The sequence below is a fragment of the Stegastes partitus genome, unplaced genomic scaffold (genome assembly GCF_000690725.1).
Source record: "Stegastes partitus isolate 25-593 unplaced genomic scaffold, Stegastes_partitus-1.0.2 Scaffold51, whole genome shotgun sequence".
In the NCBI taxonomy this organism is placed as follows: domain Eukaryota; kingdom Metazoa; phylum Chordata; class Actinopteri; family Pomacentridae; genus Stegastes; species Stegastes partitus.
In genome coordinates this window covers 608871-631922 of record NW_007577782.1, presented here as the reverse complement: position 1 = coordinate 631922, position 23052 = coordinate 608871, and the positions used below count along the sequence as shown (strand labels likewise).

At 41.1% G+C, this 23052-nt stretch overlaps 1 protein-coding gene across 2 annotated transcripts in view; it reads right to left on the bottom strand.

The window, feature by feature from the left end:
- LOC103376586 (inositol 1,4,5-trisphosphate receptor type 1) overlaps positions 1-23052 on the bottom strand; it is a 73762-nt gene that overhangs the window by 34951 nt on the left and 15759 nt on the right. Inside the window, exons 5-39 of one of the 2 annotated variants that reach the window (XM_008307004.1) lie at positions 22379-22465; positions 21790-21948; positions 20374-20472; positions 19416-19499; positions 18582-18728; positions 18342-18437; positions 17405-17449; positions 16245-16399; positions 15373-15472; positions 14823-14983; positions 14552-14693; positions 14223-14381; positions 13466-13638; positions 13112-13231; positions 11880-12074; positions 11467-11718; positions 11201-11342; positions 10959-11112; positions 10678-10868; positions 10457-10589; positions 10314-10368; positions 10055-10220; positions 9558-9731; positions 9363-9437; positions 9103-9240; positions 8899-9024; positions 8571-8771; positions 8217-8468; positions 7381-7506; positions 7165-7293; positions 5600-5720; positions 5300-5484; positions 5030-5178; positions 4831-4942; positions 3123-3158 (exon numbers count right to left, since the gene is read on the bottom strand). In XM_008307004.1, coding sequence (XP_008305226.1) covers positions 3123-3158; positions 4831-4942; positions 5030-5178; positions 5300-5484; positions 5600-5720; positions 7165-7293; positions 7381-7506; positions 8217-8468; positions 8571-8771; positions 8899-9024; positions 9103-9240; positions 9363-9437; positions 9558-9731; positions 10055-10220; positions 10314-10368; positions 10457-10589; positions 10678-10868; positions 10959-11112; positions 11201-11342; positions 11467-11718; positions 11880-12074; positions 13112-13231; positions 13466-13638; positions 14223-14381; positions 14552-14693; positions 14823-14983; positions 15373-15472; positions 16245-16399; positions 17405-17449; positions 18342-18437; positions 18582-18728; positions 19416-19499; positions 20374-20472; positions 21790-21948; positions 22379-22465 — 4839 coding nt within the window. The remainder of the gene's footprint in view (positions 1-3122; positions 3159-4830; positions 4943-5029; positions 5179-5299; positions 5485-5599; positions 5721-7164; positions 7294-7380; positions 7507-8216; positions 8469-8570; positions 8772-8898; positions 9025-9102; positions 9241-9362; positions 9438-9557; positions 9732-10054; positions 10221-10313; positions 10369-10456; positions 10590-10677; positions 10869-10958; positions 11113-11200; positions 11343-11466; positions 11719-11879; positions 12075-13111; positions 13232-13465; positions 13639-14222; positions 14382-14551; positions 14694-14822; positions 14984-15372; positions 15473-16244; positions 16400-17404; positions 17450-18341; positions 18438-18581; positions 18729-19415; positions 19500-20373; positions 20473-21789; positions 21949-22378; positions 22466-23052) is intronic. The other variant, XM_008307003.1, reaches the window with a different exon arrangement.

Genomic DNA, 23052 nt, shown 5'->3' with positions numbered 1-23052 from the left:
AAAATGCAAATGTTGGCATTTCAGCACACTGTATTTAAAAGCTATATTATTAGGTTGCAAAAAAATCTTGTTTTGCAGGGTTTTTAAAAAATGACTACTGATGCTTATTAGCTCTTACTTCTGATTTCTAATATTTCCACTGCGTTTCCTAATGACAAAAAGTTGGTATCTTGTATTTGACTTTAGCTTGGACTTCCTGTGTCAACACCTAAAACTGGCTTTTGACAAACACAACAGCTGATTTGATACTAGCTGCCGACACCATAGTAGGGCAGGGTTCAGCTGCAGATTCAGGGGCTTCACACTCAGTGCTCACACACCAGAGGATCAGCACCTTTCACAAGTCTGTGGACACTACCTCACTGTCACCACATCAAACCACAACGCAATATGCTGATCAGAGTAGATATGTCGCAGCTAATCAGCCCCCAGCCTCGCCACAGACACCACAGAGTAACCCTTTTCAGCTGCCACATCCGCCCCAACTACAGTGTATTCCACAAAGCTGGAATCTCCCCAGGGCAAACCCCTGATCGCGCTCACACCTTTCAGTTCAGCAGGAAATAAATGTACGCACACACATGTACAATAAGTTCATTCTACTTTCTGTCTTCTCTGAAAGTGCATAAATAAACATGCCTTCGCAGGCTGAGGCTGAGTCATATTTAAACCAGTGGTGAATGACATGAAAACTGGGGTTTACCACTCGGCTGCTTGTTATGTGCAGACAGAGATGCAGACTAAATTAAAAGACCGTGCTCTGTCATTTTCATTGTAGCTGACCTACTTCTATAGCAGAGCTGTAAAATGGATTTCTGTCTTGGTTGGAGAGGGCAAAGTACCGCTGTGAGAGTGGGAGAAAATGTGTTGAGAGGAGGAAAAAGCAGTGCTATTTTAAAACCTATAAGTCAAAAAGATGTCTATGTCAATCCACTGACAGGTTTGTCATAGGAAGAAACAGGGAGCTGAAAGGAATGAAACATGTCTTACTTTCAACATGGAGGACTTGCATAACTGCTTTGACTAGACCTCTCACACACACACACACACACACACGTGCCCGCACATGCACACGCACGCACCCACACACCCGCACAGACACACACACACACACACAAGGCCAGGTGAAGAGGGCGGCCTGAGAGTAAAAAGCCCAACACTGTGTATCCTGAACTCCTCTGGCTCTTACATAAGTCTGACAGTCAAAGAGCAAGGAATTTAGCTGATAATCACCTCCCTGACATTTAGCAATGGGGTGGTAGGCACACACACCAGGGAGGTCAAAAAAATATCTCACGCTATCTCCATTTCTATTTCTCCATTTCAACAAATACGTTGACGATACTGTGCAGAGCACCGACTTAGTGTGACCCATTTAAGCCATGTTTCCTGTTAAACAAGCGCACATATTCATCCTTTTTCCTCTCTGATCATTTACCATGCCATTCTGCTTTGCTCAAAGATCAACACAAGAGACAAGAGACAACTATGCACTTTTATATCACACCTACGCAAACATTCACAGCCAACTTCATTAAGCTTACACGGAGTGGGTGTGTGTTTGCATCCATGTGAGAAAGTGTGTGTGAGTGGAAGTGAGGAGTCTTTTGAGCAGTTGAAGAATTGTGTCACAGTGATTTAAGGGGGCCAAAAGGGGAAAAGAGGTGAGAAGAAATATGAAGATTGGCAGATGGGAAGAGAAATACAGGTTTCCCTTTAACTGTCGGTCTTACATCAGAACTGCTTTTCATGTGTAGACAAAGATACAACAGTTTATGAGAGAGACTCATGCAACCCTCCGCCCCTAGTTCAAAACTTGCATTTATATACACACAGGTGCACACACACACGCACACACACGCACACACACACGCACACACACACACACACACACACACACACACAGACAACAGCAATGTGGGTAAACAGCTCCTCCACACTTTTATTGGCAATTACTGCTGAAGGTCACACATCAGCGGCGGGGCTGAGTTCCAGGAAAAAAAAAGCCTGGTTCTTATGTAACCTCAGCCCAGAGTTGGCAGGAACCCAGGAATCGTGCAGCTCGCAGGCAACGAAAACTAGGACACAGCCTCAATGACTGCCACAGCCCCTCTCAGCCCCACACATTCATTAATGCGCACACATGCACACAGCCACAGTGTCCCCTATTGGAGCGGGAAGGAGTTGCAGGGGAAACACCCTAGAAAGAGCTGAACGCAGAATAAAACACCTGCGTGAAAAGAAGAAAAGGAGGGAAACAGGTGATGTGGCTTTAAGTACTGCATTGCCGTCACTCTTCTATTTCAAAAACCAAACAGGGAGAGTATTGCGGCAAAATATCAACCTTCATACTGTTACGAGTTTACTGTCATTTTAAAGGTGGAAAGTGTGAGTTCATGCGTTATGTGCGCTCCTTTATCCTCTTGCATCCAGCTATTTTTGTTTATCTATGTGGCCACTAACTGATACCTACTGTAGTGCTCTACAAATTACGTTGCTAACCTTCTTTTATTCTGTTTGTATTTTTGCTTATTTTATTTTACTTTCATTATATTTGATCTGTACCCACCTCTCATTTCACATCTGTCTTCATGACATTCATCAATTCATCATGTCAAAAAACTGCTGATCAGGACTCCATGTTATTAAAAAAAACAAACAAAAAAAACACACTAAATGTGTCCCACAATGACCTTGACCTGACTTGATTGAGCATTTTGGCAGAAAGTTGGGCAATTACAGTAAACGTGGGGACAGTGAGCAGATACAAACACAGTGCTGGCAGCTGGCCCAGCCGGCAAGTGACTCACCTTGGAACTCAGAATAACACAACTCTGTTGAGCAACGTGCAGTCAGCCACAGCACACATCTCCCAACTCCTCTCTATCTCACCGTTTTCAGTTAACCTGCACATGGTTTTATGGCAGACAATGCAGCAGGTGTTTATGACAGAATTAGTCTGCCACTGCTTGTTACCAGCTGTGCCTGAAGCCCCCGCTAACTAGAACAGAGCCACAGCAGCTGCTACACTACAGTTACAGCACTACTAACATTGTTACGCAGATGTAACAGACAGGAGCTCAGGGAAACAAAGGCATGAGTAGAAGAAAAAGAGAAACAACCTTAGGCATATCCATCTCATCATCAAAGACCCTGAGCTGAAAGAGAACAGAGGTTTAAGGGGTTAGACAACAACGCAGGAAGGAGGAAGTTAAAACAGAGGTCAATGATACAGCATGACATGTTAGTTAAGTGAGTTAAGACTGGTGAAATACTTAACCACAGCAGCACAGAAGATTTGTGAATGAACATTAGCCAAAGTGAGCGGAAGTAGTGCAGTCTCAAACAGTGGTGAATGTGACTGAAGAGTTTGTAGGAAGTGACTAGTAGTGTCTCACTGAATGTACAGGTGAATGTGACAGTGAGAATAAGTAAACAACAGTACTTGGCAGTTAGTGTTTGTCTGATGCAGCACGTGTGTCCAGTGATGTAACAACACATAAAACTAACTGCACATGGAGATATAATTTAATTACACTAAATAGTTGTCATAAATTAAACCATATTGTACATCATGTCATATTGCTGTCTTTGTGTGAGGACTTGCGTTACGACTTGGCAACTTTTGGTTAGTTTTGTGTCTCCAATTCAATTAAAGTACTGAAGACTGATCTTCTAGGTGACGAAAATCTACAAAACCTTGAGATTGAAAAAAATACTTAAAATATACAAACTGCAATAAAATGTAAAGTTAAACAGCGTTTCTCTAACTTCCTGAAACGTTAACATTTTCACCAGTACAAGTTGCAACAGTGAGAAAATACAGTGAGAAACTATCAATATAATATATTCTAAAAATGTATTTATACAATATACACAATGTAAAGTATATACAGTTATGAACAAAAGCTTAAATACACTTGTAAAGACGATGTTTGTGGTCCATTAAGTCCGATGACTCCTATATCTCTTAATTTTCTATGACGAATGATTGAAAAGTCTTTGTCACAAAAAACAATCATGCATTTTGATTCTTTCATAAATTTATTACAGGTCTTATATATGACAAAGTTTGCTGGGTCAAAAATATACATACAGCACAGAAACATGTTTGGAGGAGAGAAGTTGAGGCCTCTAACACCAAAAACACCAAGCCTAAGGGTTGAGCATGGTGGTGGCAGTATTATGCTATGAAGGCTGTTCTGCTTTGCACAAAGTAAACTGAATAATGAGGAAGGAGGATTCCCTCCACATGCTTCAGGAAAGCCTAAAATCATCAGCCAGAAGATTGGGTCTTGGATGCAGTTGGGTGTTTCGACAAGACAATGACCTCAAACACACCAAAAATGGTAAAGAAATAGCCAACATCAGGCTAGAATTAAGGTTTTAGACTGGCCTTTCCAAAGTCCTGACTTAAACCCTTATAAGAACCTGTGGACTGTGATATAGAAACAAGTCTGTGTCAGAAAGCCATCAAATTTTCTTGAACTGCATCAATTCTGTCAAGAGGAGTGGTCAAAGATACAACCAGAAGTTTCTGGACAGCTGCCAAAAGCACCTAGTTGGGGTGCAAATGGCCAACGGACATATATGAACTGCTGTATGTCTGTTTTTGACCCAGGTGATCTATATTAATTTATGAAAGAGCTGAATTTATTATTTATCATACAAAATGTCGAGTTTTAGGATTTATTGTAAACTCAAGACTGCCATGATATACATGGTCTTTATAAGAGTATTTCAACTTCTGCTTTTAACTGTAAAGGCACAGTCACAGTGAAGTACCTCATCTTACAAATGGAAATACATGTGCTTGGCAGCATCTTTTACCTTCTCTCCATAGCCTCTGTCCTTAGTCATCATCTCCCGAAGAGTTTGTAGCACTTTAATGCACAGTCTCTCCTCATTTTCCTCCAGCAGCTGCTTGGTATGTTTGATCAGCCTGCACATACATATTTGTACATAAGTCTCATTCCTTAATGTCTTTAAATGTTGAATTGTAAGTTACAGAGATACTTGCATTGCTTACTTGCATATAAAACCTCCGCTTTCACACTTTTTTCGGGAGTCTGTGTTTTCAGGGAAGAGCAGCTCGGGTCGATGCAGCACATCAACGAGTACTGACAACTCAGCCTGGACCAGCGGACGCAGACGGTCCTCGAGAGCTGACACAATGTCCTATTTTTACAAAGAAACAGTTATTGTTTGTATGAATAAACTGGCATGAAAAAACGCAAACATGCACACACACACACACACACACACACACACACATGTACACGCACACACACAACTATACCTGCAGCCTCTCGATGATGTTCCTATAGTCACGTGATGCAGTCACCACAGAGTCTCTGCGTGCAGCGTTGCGAGCAGAAAGTCTCCAGCTCATGGCTGTCTTCTGTACAATGTTATTGGATTTCACAAACAGGTTGTTCACCTGGTTGTCTAGGTCCACAGGTATGGCTATTGCTCGGCCTTTAGCTGGTGGGTGCACAAAGACACAGAAAAGAAGCGTAAGCAGTGAAAGGACAAACTAATATGAATGAACATGACTGACTGATTTTTAAAAGTACAAAGCCATAAAGGAGAGTCTTACCAACATCAGAGAGCACTTTGATGCAACTCTCAACTGAACCCTTCTGGACTGGGATCAACCAGTTGCAGTGGTAAACCCTGAAAACTGCCTGCAGCAGCTGCACAAAGACGGGCTGCCTGGTCTAAGAGGAAGATACGGGATAAGAGAAAAGAACGACAAGCTGTACATTATTATTTTACCCAGTTTGATGTAACTTCTCCAGTCTTGAGAGAGAGAAAAAAGACCCTCGACAACATGAAAAAAAACCCATCTGTCATCTATAGCACTAATGATCTGGACCATGGCTGTTGCGATTGAATATCGCACACACAATTTGTCACCTAGTGCTGTAGCCGTGACAGAGCCTGTAGTGAGACCAGCATGCTGACTCAGAGGTGGTTTGTTACCTTTCTTGAAGACCCATCAATCCCTGAGCAGACATTTGCACAACTCTCACCCAGTGAAAAGCTGTTATATTGCACTTACTTGACAAAATGTTCACACATACATACTGCAAATAACAAGGTAAAGAATTCTCTTCTACATCCAACAGAAATGTATTACACCCAACTATGTTTTTCCTTGTGGAATTAAATTGCAACAAATACCTGAAATATTTTCCCCAACAGAGAAGCCTGCAGCAGAGGATACAAGCAGTGAATAAATAAAACATGCATGGAAAATAATCAAGGTGGATAATGCACATTACTTCCCAACACAGCACTACACATTTCAGAGCCAAGTATCATTCCTAGCAACATGTCAGTATCACCTACTCTACAACAGAAACCTTAATATTCTAAGTCGATTGTATAATACGTTTGTAAAAAACATGAGAAGATAGTTCAGAAATGTTCTTATTAGATGCATCATAGCTGAAAAGGTATTATTACTTGAACAAAAGACAACAAAGGCAACAAAATGACTAAGTGCATTGAAAATATTTTGTGAGAACAAGAGGCTATTTCTATGAAATGTTCAAAGTTTGCTTTAAAATGAAAAGGAAATATTTTATGTAATAACAAGGGAAATGATAAATCAGGACAACAGAATGTCAACAATCACAGCTAAGACTAACTGGTCTTAATTTTGTCTGATTATCCCCACAGGACCGTGACTAACAGTTCTCTGATGAACACATACCAATGGGAGGCGAAGGGGAACATTCCTTCTCGGTAACCACTCGCAGTGAAGTTAATCAGCCAAGACAATTCTCAGAAACTCTGAGGAAGCACTGATTTTACCACTTATTAGGAAAGCACTGTGAACTGGTGGTTCTAATCTAAAAGTCAGGGTTTTGGATGGGAAATTTCTCTTGAGAGGCATGCTATTTGTTTGAAATTACAAGGGGCAGCTTTTGTATTTTCGATCTGTACTTACATTCCCTCTGACAGCAATCTATTGGATGACACAAACTGTAGATTAATAGGCGGGAGGTTAGCTGATATTTAAATCGATTTTAGGTGAGAGAAACCATTGGATCTCAACCAGTTAAAACTGGGATGACACACAATAACATTAAACACTTTTAAAGCTACTGCTTCTTGTGAAGTCTCATACTGCAGTTGTTAATAAAATGTGGTTACCTGCAGGCTCGTGCTCTGGTCAGAGAAAGGTGAGCTGAAGAAGGTGGTGACAATGCTCATGACCGTCTCTGTCACATAACGCTCCAGAATGGTATCTGCATGCTTACGGTCACTTGTGTTGTTGCACACCTGAACGCAACAGGAATAACAAAAAGGCTCTTAGTTGTTTTAAATAGCTCTCAGTGCCTGGGTAAAAGTAAGTATGTTGTTCCTTACTCTGCAAATGTCAACTAGGAAGTTCTCAAAGAGTTTCCACATGTGGTTGGAGGTGTAGATCTCCTTCATTTCTACCTCAGTATCCACATAGCAGTGGTTGAGAAAGTTGATGTAGGCGATCTTCACCTGGAGGATCATGATTATAGTTAATGTAAAAGCACAACTGCAGGCAAATATCAGTGACGAGATCAAATATGAAGCACCTAATTAATTAAACATTGATGCATTAGACTCTTTATAATGGATTTTATAGTAGAACACTGTAAATAAAACTTTAAATACACCTACATACAGCACCAAAGAATACCTCTAACATCCATCCATCCATTATCTATACACTGCTTAACCCACGCTGCATGGGGAGAACATGTGAACTCCATGCAGAAAGATCTCGGGTGTCCTCACCGGGATGCGAACCTGCAACCTTCTTGCTGCGAGGCAATGATGCTAACCACAGAGCCACCTTGCAGCCCTACCTCTAACATGTAAATTCTCATTTCTGTTTTGTTGATTTCCAATAAAAGAAATAAATTCATCTATAATGGCTGCGATACAAATTGATGATTAATACTGTGAATTTGGTGTAGCATTTTAATTTATTCATTTATTTTTTTTTTTAAAACCTTAAACCAACATCAAATTGACTGTATTATTTGTCTACAATGAAACTCATTGCTTAACATGTCAGAGTCCTGTCTGTATATGGCCAATACTTGACACACTGAAATCACAGCCTCTGTATCTACAAAGCACAGACCAAGTTTGCTTCATAAATAGCTCAGTGTTTTTTATTGTGGTCAAACCCTCCGTGTGTCACCGTTTGAGCCTTATCTCACCTCAGGGATGCAGTCTTCATGGGTCACCACCCGCACTATGTCATCCAGTGGTAACAGGGAGTTACACTTTATCTCTGTGTAGACATTCTTGCCTTCAGTGCAAACCGCCAGGAGCTCCACCAGGTGTATGTGGTACATCAGAGGACTGTTCTCATCCATGCGATCCCGCTCTGATCGCATCATCTGGACCAGCGTCTGGAAGGAGGCGCGGTCATTATAGAAGACCAAAACATCTTCGCCAGCATTCACCAGCTGTAGGGCGAAACGAACACACGTAATCACATTAGATCATACGGAGACTGTGACATAACTGAAACACAGCTGGAAATGAACAGTGTATAAACAAGGCACAACCTCTGCCATCACGATGTCTTGACACTTTTTAATGAACTTGTTCTCTGCTTTGACGATAGTCTGCAGGAACTTGAGGTACTGGACATTGCGGCCGTGTGTTTCGATGCAGTGGACAAAATGCTGAACCACACGCTCGTTGATCTCACTGCACAGCTGGAAGTTGTTCATGAAGATATGCTGCATGGTGATGGCTTCTAAGATCTAAACAAAAGAGAAAACAAAGACAGGAGAAGCAGAGCAGAACGTTGTTGTTTAAAGTCAAAATCAGTGAATATTCATAATAATACTGTGGGTATCAAGCAGTGTGTGGTCAGGAGGGACACGTCACCCCTGGGTTGAGGAAAAGATTGATGTGCTTGTGGAGCAATGCTTGGTTCTGCTGGTTTCCTGCACAGAAATTCTGTAGAAACTGATGGGCAAGCTTCATGATATCCTGCATGCGTAAATCTTCTCCCTGGAGGGGAAAATGACTCAGGTGAAGGTTTGTTCACTTGTACACACAAAAAAACACATGAACATTTAATGAAAGTACCTTTTCATAGGGGATCTGTAGAAGCTCAAGAACCACAGCATGAGCGCCCATGTTCCTCAGAAGCCTCTGCTGCTGTTTCTTGCTTTTTCTACCTGACAGACCTTCTTGGACACACAGCCTGCTGAGACGCAGCAGGATCTGCGAGAGAACATTCGGAAAGACAACAAATGTGGAAAACAAGCTTCAAGGGTAACAACATCTGCAAACTACACAGATAATAGATGAAAACTGCACTTTAGCGCAGTTAAAGAGATTGTTACCTCCTTTACCACCCTGTAGTTGTAACTGCTTGTGCTTTCTGCTTTCTTTGGTTTATCTGTGCCCCCAGATTCCCCCTGCAGAAGACAGCATAACAAAGTGTTAGAAAACATGACTTTACTGTGGTCAAGATCATTGGCGGTGGCTGGCTTTTCAGTGTTATGAGTTTGGTTCCTTTGATGTACAACATACGGCACCTTTTTATGTTCTGGCTCAGTGGAGAGCCCCTCTCCTGCATCCATGCCCTCATCTGGCCCCTGCCTTTTGTACACCCAGAGCTCAGACTTCTCTACAATAGAGCGCAGCTGGTCCAAATCTGACTTTATTTGCTTGTAATTTTCCACATCTTGGCTCGTGACTAGCAACTGGACCTGGAAACACAAAAAGTTGTTGCAATATGGGGCAACAACAGGCAAACTGGAGCACAAAAATTATGCAGATTCCACATAATGTTATTGGAAATGCATTTATTTCTGCATGTATGTAGAGTATGTAACACTGACACTCCGAGCAGTGCCTCTGTTTCTTATCATTTACATAACAAATACTGATATTTCAATGTTTCCCATCTATTTGAGAAAAGTGTGAATAATAGCAGAGCTTATGTTGATGTGATGCAGGTACAAAGAAAATAAAAGTCCACCAACAGTAATGGTTGTTTCAATTGCTTTACTTTTTAGGCGTGTTGGGATACCTGTTTAAATGCCTGCAGAACCTCCTGCCTTTGGCTAAAGTGCCTGAAGAGCAGGTGCAGGGCTCTGGACACCAAAGGAGGATAATCATGCATGGTCAAATGAAGCAGGACCCTCAAGAAGGTTCGGCCACCGTGATCATCCAGGTCCAGTGGGGTGTTCTCTTCACTATGCACGCACACAGACACGGAACACATACTCAAATAAAACCACATCCTCTTGTTGTGCTTTGGATTCTTTTTGTGTTTAAACTGTAATTACCTTCCACCAAATATCCCCTCCGCCTGCTCCTCTATGTGCTCAAAATCCAAAGCTCCTTGAACCACAGAAAGATATTTGTAACCAACACAATCCATTAAACTGCCCTCACATTTGTGTATAGTGCAGCTATATTTCAATCTGACCTGGCATATTGTTTGGCCCTTCCACTGCTCCAGTTACAGATAATTCACTCTGGGAGTTACTCTCATCAAACTCCCTCTTAAAAATAGACAGCAGACAGGAGATCCTGTAGTCTAGGCGGACATTCAGGATGAACTGTGGGGCAGAACGGAAAGCAACATATATACACCTGTGCTATATTTATTCTATGTTTGTGCAAACATTTAAGTGTGGCATCCTTCACCTGCAGGATCTCAATGATCTTGAGCTTGGTGTCCATGACCAGTATGTCCTGTTTCTCAGGTTCAGTCTGGGTCTTGACTGTGTCTCCATTTGAGTTGTTGTTTGAAGTTGTTGGAAGGAAGCCTCCTCCTCTCAGGACTACCTGGGACATCAGCTCTCCAACACCATGTATGGACCTCATCACATTGCTGCCTGGAAACATTCACACAGATGCACAAAAACGCAGATCAACTTCATGCCCATCAGATTCACGTACTCCACCACCACCCATAGCATTCATACCTTTACTCTCATCTCCTTTGTCCAGCTTGTTGAAAGGGAAAATGGTGCTCACATGCACACAGTCTAGAATAGCCAGCAGGATCTTGGTCAGTCTCAGCAGGTCACTGAAGTTGTAGAAGCCAAAATAAATCAGGTTCCTCGCTAGATTCACCACCTAAACACGGAAAATCAATGCATTCACTTCCCAAACATGACTACTATGACGCGAGTGTAATTATATATCAAAAATGTGTAAAACTGACCTCAAATGTGAGCTTGTTCTTCTCTTTGTCTGCAAAAGGAAAGCTCTGACACACCACATCTCTCAGGTAGTTCTCCACAAACTCCATAGTCTGTGAGAATCGCTCCTTAATTTCATCTTTAGATGTTCCATCATTGTCATAGCTGCAATTGGATGATACAAAAAGGACAAAAATAATACACAACCTGCAAAAGCTGCAGTCATGCATATCACTCAACACACAAGAAGTCCTTTACAGTAATATAGTTTATTTGTGCATTGTCTTACTCATCAATGGCAATCTCTGAAGGGATCTCAGACCACAACCGAGCATATTTGACCGGTGTAACCTGCTCCTGAGGGTCACGATCAACGTGCATGTGCAGCATCATACGACAAAAAGAGGCTCGCAGGTCGTAGGGCAGATCTTCATCTGACATGCATCGCAAGATCAAGTCAACATCCAGTTGACCAGAGATCTTGTTGATGGCCAGATACTGTCGATCCAAACACATCCTGGCAAACAGGTTTAGCTGGTACCTGTAGTGAATACACACAAGCGAAGTCAGACTTTGATTTCTAATGGCAAAATGTGCCTTAACAACCCAAACTCAAGTTGTTTGCCTTCACAGATGACCTGTTCCACATATTCAAACTATTCCAGTCACCAGTCAGCAGTAAAAACAAGGTGCTCTAACTACCTGTAGTAGCTGATCACCTCCTGGTCCTCCTTCTGGCCCTCCTTGGCATCCTGTGCCAGCTCCCTGATGCTTTTACTGCGAATTTCTTTATTGCTGTCCTTCCAGAACAACCACACCTCCTCCTCGTCCTCCTCTGACTCCACAGAATTCTCCCCAAGAGGCGCTCCTTCAATCTCAAATCTTGACAGCACCAGTCTGCAGGAGGAGGTCATTAAGAAGGAAAATAAACAGTAAGTAAATAAATTTGCAATAAGTCTACACGCTGCAAGGTGCGCAGTTGGTAGCACTGTTGCCTCGCAGCAAGAAGGTCGCTGGTTCGCGTCCCGGTGGGGGCACTGGAATGTTTCTGCATGGAGTTTGCATGTTCTCCCCGTGCATTGTGGGTTCTCTTCGGGTTCTCCGGCTTCCTCCCACAAGGTCCAAAAACATCCATCCATTATCTATACACCACTTAATCCTCACTCAGGTTGCGGGGGGGCTGGAGCCTATCCCAGCCGACTTAGGGCGAAGGCAGGGGACACCCTGGACAGGTCGCCAGTCTATCACAGGGCGTCCGAAAACATGTTGAGGTTAATTGGTGATTCTAAATTGTCCGTAGGTGTGAATGTGAGTGTGCTTGGTTGTCTGTCTCTAAGTGTAGCCCTGTGATAGACTGGTGACCTGTCCAGGGTGTCCCCTGCCTTCACCCTAAGTCAGCTGGGATAGGCCCCAGCCCCCCCGCGACCCTAGTGAGGATTAAGGTGTATAGATAATGAATGGATGGATAAGTCTACACACATTTCTCAGCTGATATATTAGCGCATCAACATCTTTTAATCAGTCACTCACCCTGTGTGTTATGTTTATGTGATTAAAGTCTTGTTGTCATTCCCAGAACTCAATTGGTGAGAAACTGTCAGACCCGAAAGATAGCATAGTCGCAATAATATGAAAGAGAAGAATACATTAAAGATGCAGTTTCTGATTTATCAGAAGTGTTGATGGTAAATTTTCAGTTATATGATAATTAATCAATCATGATCATGAGTCAGATGTCCTGTAACATCTTCAGTTCCACTACTTCTTCACACTTTTGTCAGACCTGTGTTTACTTGCACCATTGAAATACAGATCAGTTCCATCCAGTATGGATGTATGATAGCAGGTGTCATTGGTTTTCACTGCAATGAAATCAATGAAAATGGTAAATAGCAATGTTGGCAAGCTGAGGGGAAGAACAGGGAAGGACTCACTTAGTTTCTATGAGGATGTCTGCATTAGCTGGATCCAACACTGCATTACAAATGAGCTCCTGAGTCACGGGGATGGACTTATTCATTGATACACACAAGTCTGACAGATAGTCCAAGAACCTGCACACAAAATGCAAAATTCAGTTACCCATGATTAAAAAAACAACAACTCATCAGTTGAAAAAACTACAGCATTATTTCAAAATGCCTAATGGACCCTTGTGCCACATCTGATGACAAAACATCATAAGAGACTTTCATCTGATCACCAGACTGGCATCAAGTCAATACTGACATACAAAACTATAAAACTATCAAACTAAATCTCAATCATAGAGAGACACACAGACAAACCTGGGCTCGCGGTTCTTGCGGACCAGACTAACAAATGTGTCAATCTCTGCAGCGGTAATATGCTTCTCCAGCAGCTTGCGGTTGTTATGGAGCAGAGCCGTGATGGTATCCTCTGCCAGGACGTCATAGCCAATTTGTTTCTGCATGAAGCGAAACTGTTTGGCTATATACTCCTACAAGACAGACAGACAGTCTGAACAAACCAAAGGCAATACAAGATGGAACAAACACAATGTGAAAAATGTAATTATTATCTTGGCACATTTGTATCTTTATATCTTTCTAGAAGGCCGAACCTTCTTAAGTTGAGATGTGTTGGTTTTATTGACTGATATTGGTCATTTTGGTTCTTGTTTATCTCTGTACAGACACACAGAGCATGTTCACATGGGCCTCTCTTTATTCGGCCTAATGAAATGACTCCCTTAATGTGTTGAAGAACAATTTATTGTTCTTAGAAAAGTGGAATGTAAATTCCACATTCACAAGCACTTTTTCTGGCGTGAGCTCACATCACACTGGCTTTGTGTCTTTGTATACACAGAACATTTTGGTAAAGGGGCTTGGCAGGGGAGCTTCGCATAACAGTTATGGGTATTTCTTGATTTGATTATTAAATCCGTGTTGCGACAGAATAATGGTTTCTTCGATTTAGAATGTAATTAAGGAAATTTGTAATGCACCTTTACAGAAACTGCAGAGGTATGTCACTCATTTCCGGTGCAAATAAAGACTTTAAGGTCTGAAAAAACTCTACCTGATTCTTGCGGTAGTCCTGCTGAGAGTGACGCAAAACCCTGTAACACAGGCGGCAGATGTGTCTGAAGGGGGCATGACGCTGGTCAGCCAGCTCCTCCAGTCGCAGCATGGGTCCGTCCCCGCTGTCTGTGAAGGGAGCCTGCAGCAGCTTGAAGATCTAATTCAAGGATATTGTTGTTGTAATTATAACTATACTGAGATTATATCACCAAGGGATACATGCTGATACAAACAGTAGACCTGGAAAACAGGCCATGTTGACAAAGAGTCGCAAGAGAAGAGGTTAAGAGAATTCGAAATGTTGCATTTATTGCATTGAGACATTACCTGTTTGAGAATATTCTGTTCTCTCATGAGTTTCTGTCGTTCCCTGTTGGGTTTGTTAACCATGATCTCCAAAACATCCTGTCCATTGTTGGGAATGTCCACCACAAAGAAGACCAAATCCTCCAGAAGCTTGGTAACCGCTCTGATGGTAAATGACACAAAAACAAACAAACAAACAAACAAAAAAACAGTCACACAAAGCTTTTATTGAACATGAACACCTTTCTTCCTGTTAGAAATTCTCCATTTTGCCTCATTATGTCTTTTGTACCTTCTCTCATTCTGCGTGATGGTGCCTTTTTCCAACTTTCCAGCAATAGAAGCCAGCACTTTACTGGCATCGTTTGCAAAGTCAAGGTCTCTCACTTCAGCTGGGGAGACTGGTACAATGGCAAACGCCTCTTTGTCTTCTTTGAGTGCAGAGGTGCCAATCTTGAATCGGAAAAGAGATACACAACTTTATCAGAGCCAAATGAGACATTTTTTGAATATTTGGAATTGGTCTCTCAGTCACCTATTTCAGTTCTTTACCCAATGTCTCTTGGAGCCCATAATGAAATGAGCAATTGTACATTCATTGTTAAAAACGAGTGCATTTAAAGACTACCAACACTTAATTTTACCTTCCATAACCCAACCTTTATAGCACTGAAGAAAGGGGTTGCACAAATGTTATTCTGGCTGACAACTCTTGGTTTAGAGTTTTATTACCTATCACCCCTTGGTGACTCATTTAATCTCATGAACCCCGACAAAACTTCAGCTCAGCATGAACAATTTATTATTGATACACACATTAGTACAAATGAACCGCCACTCACACGCAGCATTACAGGTTTCTCCTCCTCCTTGTCAATTGGTTGGTTGGTGCTGTGAACCCACGTGTTGGTGCACAAGTGTCTGAGGCGCACATAGGAATTTCTGAAACAACATTTTAACATTTTTTATGTATGTTTGCATATTGTTTTTGGATGTAAATGCTAGAGGGTGCGTACAGACACTACTAGTAACTGCGACCACAAAGCAGTATTCGTTGTTTTTTCCTTAGGCATCCCTTATAGGCACAAGTCCCTCACTCTCACACCTACGGACATTACAGAGTCAAATATAAAGCAGCATATAAACACAAGCAGTCTATGTTTGTTACTATGATGCAGGCCAGGCAATGGTGGAGTACTGATCAGTATCTGTAGCACAGTGCTGTGATTCAGTGCTGTATTTACTTTGTCATAGCCGTGAAGAATAAATCTGTCCCACCAAACTTGCACAGACACATCTGCTCACATACACAGCAGTGGGTGATGCCAGAACTATTATCTGTTGCCTGCAATTTGTTAGCGTGATATCCTTATCTGCGTCACCACCATGAACGAGAACTGTGACTTTATAGCCGCATCCCACTGTTTTTTTTTTTGTGAGTAACAGTCAGTCACAAACTCTCTTGCACTGACAAGTAATATCGCACATATACTTTCCATGCCTGTTTTGCAAACAAATTATGATGACTTATGATCGTGTGGAAGTCCCCTCATTGTAACGTGTCTGCTGTTTGGTTTTCAGTGGAAAGAGTGACAAACCAAAGACCACACTACTTCTCTACAGTCAAGCATTGCCAACCCCCCCCCAAAAAAAACCAAACAAAAAAAACCACGTAGGTCTAAAAACTGTTTCTACTTTCTTGCTGCTTTCCTACCTGGGCACTAGTGAGTCTCCCCCTCTCAAGGTGGTGGGGTCGAGCTCAAATATAGAAGAGATGTCATTTCCATCAGGAACAGACACGAGCGTGTACATGACTTTGTCCTGGACATTCCTCAAACGGGCTCGCAAGGCCTCTTGCTCCAAGTCGAGCTGGAGGGAGAAAAAACAAACCGGATTAGACATTAACGCCAAAATTTAAAAAAACATCTAAATATCACACACAGATGTTCTCTTTCAGCAACAGAGATGTCGGTGAAGGGGTTAACAGTCACTGTGGAAATTTTTCTAGGAACTAAGTCAAGATACTGAAAATGAAATGCTAGCATTAGGCAATCACTGCTCCAAGACCCCATGTCTCGAAAGAGCACAACCAGCTCTTTCTTCTGTAAGTTGAATTTTCCCACAAAGTTGGCACAGTCTTGATTCAATAACCTCACAATGATTGCCAGAAAAGTCTTAAGGCAAAAGGCTTCATTAACTGAGTCTGAGTTTCAGATAGATAGCTGGACTAGACACCGGTTGCGTCCTATTTCCATTTAGAGTCATATTTTGAGGCCTACAGGGAAAATAGACGTCACAACAGAAATATCTTTTGCAATACTTCAGCTCCTTTGAGAAGATCTTTAGCTTCTTTCTGTGTCTTTTTAACTGTAGTAGCAAGGCAGTAAACTCAGGAGCAGACCGGCTGTGAGTTGGTTCACTTTGTCACTGTCTGGTCAGCAGATGTGAACGGCTTCATGCTGACAGTCAGCGAGCGGCAAGACGCTGCAGAAGCTCCATTGAAGGGAGACGCATTCACAGTGGAAGTCTGCCATCTGCTGTTCACTGACATGTAATCTCTACACGTTCTGCAAAAACACACTGAGCCCTCTACTGTTGACAAATTTATTCTGTATTTTAATGTTTTTATGCACTTTTAAACATTTTAATACATTATGTAATGTACTTTAAATTGCCTTTGTGTATGAAGAGTGCTACACTAATGAACTTGTCGAAATATTACAGTTGTAAAGTGATTGCTTTCAGGTCACTACACCTCATAGCTATCCATAAATTAATGAACTCTAAACAGAGTGACTTATTCTGTTGAGCTGAGATTACTATATACAAATTTCACCTGGTAAACAAGCCAGTGTGTATGCATTGCTTACTTACTGAAGAGCGGGACTCCAGGCACTCCTCTTCATATTCGGGGTTCACCTGCCAAAATACAAAAGTGGTCAAATACATAGTTTATAGACGTAGTACAGATATTGTCTGGAATACTATTACATAAAATATCACACATTACTACAAAAATGTATATTTTCTTGGTCTTTATATCAGCCACACAGATGAAAAAACACTGATTACTAAAGAAACAATGAATATTTCTGCCTCTTTGGTTGTCAATATTTTCTTCAGTGTAAATACCTTTATCACCAACAGTACTTCCTAGATTCTGATCAGAGTATACAGTCATCCTCAAATGTATTCAAACCTTTCCAATAAAAAAAAAGGGCAAAATTCACAATAGTCAGTCAAATAACTACAAACTGAAAAAGTAACAATAAAAAAAAAAAAAATGCTAAATTCTAATTTAGTGAAACAAGACATTATGGTTAAAAAGAATTTAAAAAAAAAAACAAAAAAAAACTGTCCTGGACAAATTAGAGCACTTTGCTGATGAGCAGTGGGCCAAAATCAAAATACCTGTCAACAGGTGCAGAAGTCTGATTGAGAGTCACAGAAAACACTTGACTGCAGTGATTGGCTCAAAGGGTTGTTTAACAAAATATTAGTTTACGGGTCCTATCATGCTTGTTTGCTTGTTTTATATATATATATTTCTGTTGAACCACAACTCAAAAGCAATGTCATGATTTTCATTAAATTGTTATTTATTATTACTTTTGTCAATTTCAACTTTTTTCAATGGCAGCAGTTTTTTTCCTTCTTTAATGTGAGGGTATGAATACATTTGAGGACAACTGCATCAGATTATAGTTTACAGGTAAAAGGATGTTTGGCTAGATTTCCAGTGATATTTACAGTCAGTATCACCTCTCTCTTATTCCGTTTACTAAAAACACAGGTTGCTTGTGGGACCAACCTCTGCAGCCAGGTAGTGTCCAGTGGCCAAGTGTTTGAACCTAAACAGGCTGTTCCAGTATCCTGCGCCCCCTCGACATGGATCGTGCTGCACCACCTTACACCGAACAAAAACAATGTATTAAACAGGTGAGGATGTAAAATGAACTCTGGGAATTAGATTTACAGCTGGAATTTGGAACTTCACAGCGCGCGCAACAGCACAATCAGCAAAACCAGCTCTAAAAATATTCCTGCTCACCTCTATCTCCCACAGGGCTTTGCTGCTGGTTGCTGAGGTAGCTGACTGCCGTCCAGTAGTGCGAAGAAAAACATACTGTTTTTTTCTGTGATCATCACATGTGAGGAATTTCTCCTGCTCCGCATGAAATAACCGTACCACATCCCCCTGGAGGGAGGGAGAAAATTTGTTATCGTTGGAAGTATTTTCGCTTAAAGTTAAAAGTAAATAATTTGCACAAAGAAATCTCAAGGGTCTATGAAATGTTTTAAAACCCCCAGGAGAGGATTCTGGAGAAATCTCTGGACAGACACCAGTTTCAGTACTTATTAATTTTTAAAGGCGACCAAATAATAATTGAAATATATGTATATGCCTGCCAAATATTTCCTATTTGAGGGAGATCACTTGGAAGACATGGCCGTCTACCCTGTTCTTGATGTTAAAGCTCCAAACATGGAGCTGTTGAATAACAGATAAAACGCAATCTCATTTGTAAGCATGTACTGTGACTGAAGACACTGATATGGAAACAAACAAAGTAACCAGCCCACTCAACTCTGATGAAGGGCCTTATGCAATACCTACAGTCCAGTTAGGAAAGCATGCATGCCATTGAAAGAAATATTCTATATATGGTGGAATCCTTTGTATAATTATTACAGCAACACTGTGTTGAAACAACTAACATAATATTAGGTAGAAACTTGTAATGATGTACTTCTATTTCATTGTGTTATGTCACCGGACTGCCCATTTGTTTTATGTATGTTTATACATCTACAGCTTGCCTACAGAATGCGTTCTGAACGTTTCAGTTTTGTAAAAGTGCCAGTAAGATCTGTTGAGACAAACCCCTTTCAGGATGATCTCCTGATTGTCGCTCCATTTCATAAACAAGACAATCTTCCAGCTGGTGTTACAGTTGACCGAGTTCACCTGGAAAACAAACAGGAGGTGAACATGACAGTAAGTAGCCTATAATTTCCTGACAACAATCCTGCACAGTGGGAGTGCTGTAACATTGCCATCAGGGTCAAAGACACAGTGTAATGCTTAAGGAGTTTTTTTTTTTCCCCCCCTCAAACTTAAACTAAATAAGACAGAAAAACACCTTTAAACCTTTCAAACGATAAACACCTTGCACCAGTAAACACATTTGAGGACGTAGCTGTAAAGCTGCTGAAATGACCATTACAATTACCAGTTGCCGTCACATTTAAGTCACCTTCCTGTGTATATGTGACACAGCCAACACCGCAGAAACAGCAATTGAATAAAATAAATGTTAATATTTTCTACTTCATGTATAACTGTGAAGAACATAAACACAAAATGTCAACTCCAAAACTAAAAAATGTCTAACTTTCTTCCTTCATTTGCTACTTAATGACATAGATATCCATGATTTGTGATTTTATTCTTGATGCTCTTTCTGATTAAACCTTTCACAGATCTGCAAACTGTTTGCACACTCACATACACAAATTAATAAGTTTATCTTCCTCTTGGTTAACGGGGAAAAAAAATACACAATTGCCCCAAAACTGTCCTACCCCTCGCTCTCTCGGTGTGTTTCTGTAAACCAACTGTGATGCCCTTTGGTAAAATAGCCAAAGTAATGTTGCTAAGTAACACAGAGCAGAGGAGTGCTATGAGAGAGAAACAGGACAACTCTCCAAATGTAATGTGAGCTTCAGCCTTCCACTTGATTGTGCTGAATCTAGAGGACAGTAGAGTAATCCTGTAGCAGTTATTTACCAAGCAGTGTTTGTTAGGAGTGGAGAAAAAAAAAAGCTATAATCAGCCGAACCTCATTGCATCCTGGATTATCCACGAGCTGGTGTGTGCTGGCATGAAGCGGCTGACCAGCATTCACTGGGTTCAGAACCACTTTGTCTCCAATCACCACCTGCAATCAGAGACACAATATAAAAAAAGAAAAAAGGAAATGTATTGTGTGTCTGGCACAAACAGAGTTGCCAAAGACAGATTACAGGATCAGCAATAGGGTTACTTAAGAAGGTTGAGAGCTATCAGGGCCGTGATGTTTCATCAAATCACCCTCCTCTCAGTAATGCACATACTGTAAACATTTTAGTCTTTTTTCTGAAGTCTCCACAAATGTATTCACTAATTTAGTTAAAAAGCATTTCCAAAATTTAACCAGTAAGTCATCTTTGGGAATCCAATACATGTTCCTCCCTGTCTATCTCTAACATCGACATATGCACAGGTCAGAGAACATCAGTATCCACTTGCATGCTATTGTCACCGTCTATTCTGAGAAGTCTGGGAGTAACTCCAATTATCTTTCTGTCCAAAACCTGCTGCTTAGGCCTCATGCCATACCTACTTTGAGAGGAGCTTAACGGTGAAGCCTGGTTTCTGCTGTGGTTCATTTGTCCTTGGGCAAACATCCCAATACTTCCTGCTGCAGGGAAGAGGAGCTGCTGCCAACAAGAGCTTTGTGATCAGGTAAACTAGGTGCTGGCTGGAGTCCCTCGAGGGATAGATGTGATCAAACACATGCATCTGACTGAGTCTTGTGAGGACGAGGAAGACCTGTGTCCTTAAGGTCATCACTAGGACTGCAAACAACTGAACTAATGGATTAGTGAAAAGTGCCTGCCTTATTTCCCCACAAGCATAGGTGATGTTTTCAAGCATTTTTATTTTTTATCTAACCAACAGTGCAAAGATATTCAGGTGAGTTATGGCAGAGAAAAGCAGAAAAATCTTCAGATATGAGAAGCTGGGACCAACAACTATTCAAAATCTTTGATTGACAAAATGACTAAAATGATTGCTGGACTATTAAAATGATTAAAGATGAATATTTTGTGGTTTTATTAGGGATAAGGAACAGCACATAAGTACGTATGTGTGTTATGATGTGACAGTACTAAGCTGCAATATATTTGAGTTTGTAACCACAGCAACGATAGGATGCTGCTATCATCAGTAGTCTGATTGTGCTCGTCATATTCATAGACACTGAAAAAAAACTCGCCAGGCGGGAAACCGTATTCTACAATCTTAAAATACAAATTCACGATATGCACATTTGTAATTCCATAAGATCAGGGTTGAAAAATCGTATATATATAAATACGTCATCCCAGAAACAGTTCAAACCTTTGCTTTGCTTCACGTTCATTCATTCACCCCACAGTGCAGTGATCCCTCAGCGTACCATAACCACAGACTTAAACACACAATGACTCACACTGTCCCCAATGGAGCGAAGCTTGTAGAAAGGCTGAATGTAGAACCAGGAGCCCTCATTCCCAGCAGTGTCCAACATCACCCTCATGGCGTTCTTCTCTAACAGCGCTGGCAGACGTTTGTTCACTGTCAGATACTTGTTGCTCTTCAGATGGAGGAGCTGAGCAGAGTTAATAAACATTGAAAGTACGTTTTATACAGACAAACTGATTAGATGTGTTGAAATCTAACGCAGGGAGAAGATATTTTGTCTCATATAAAGGCAGTGCATGTGTATGTGTGTTCTGAAAAATAGCTGCTACGGATTCGTTGATTAACCTGCTTTTCGTACTTTTTTTTGTATCACATTAATTTGCAGTTTGACTCGACTGTTAACGGGACTATGCTAAAATGTACGTTTTCATTTAAGAAAAGGTGGCTTTAATTTTCATTTAAGAATGAATATTGGGCAATATGAATTCCATGTTAGAAATTTTTGTGAGATTAAATCGTCTCAAATGATGGATCTCAGTGCAATGATCAAAATATGGTGGCAGCCTCAACAAAGTTTATCTGATCGAACACCAAGCAACTGTATCCGAGCAACAAACCTGAATGACATTCCCATATTGAATTACAGTTCCAAGCAGTTTTTTGTTTTCAGAGTCGTTTTGCTTCTTCTCCAAGTCAGCTGCATGCTGGGATGCAAAAGAGACAAAAGAAAGTTTCAAACATAAAGACGGTCAGTTCACAACCACCTGTTCGACTTAGTAACGCTGTAAGGAGCAATCTGATTGGTTAGAGCTTAGCAAAGCATGAAACTACAGTAGCAACAAAGTTCTTATCCAGAAAATGTACGTTTCAGCAGAGGGGCTTTAGCTGAAGCTCAGGCTCATATCTCCATGGAAACAGTGGAGATTGCAATCTTCCATTTTATGACTGTGCAGTCAGATAAAAGATTCCTTTAAATGGTATTGTATCGTGGCAGAAAGAGAGAAAGGAGAGTAAAGGGCAGAAAGGTAAGACAGTAGTAGTGAAAGGCTTCAGAAGAGTCTATAAAAGGACTAAAAGGATTTGACTTCAGCAAATATACACAATGCTTTTGAAAACTGGGCTCAAACTGTGGTGTGGAGTTAATGTTATATGCATTTAGTGTATAGCTTTGCATTCAATGTCTACAACATCAACATCTAAAGTTTAAAAATAAGAAAATAAAAAAAAACACACATTTCTGCAAAAATTCGTCTTTTGCAGCCCTAGTCAGTGTCCCGTCTTGGGGGCGGTG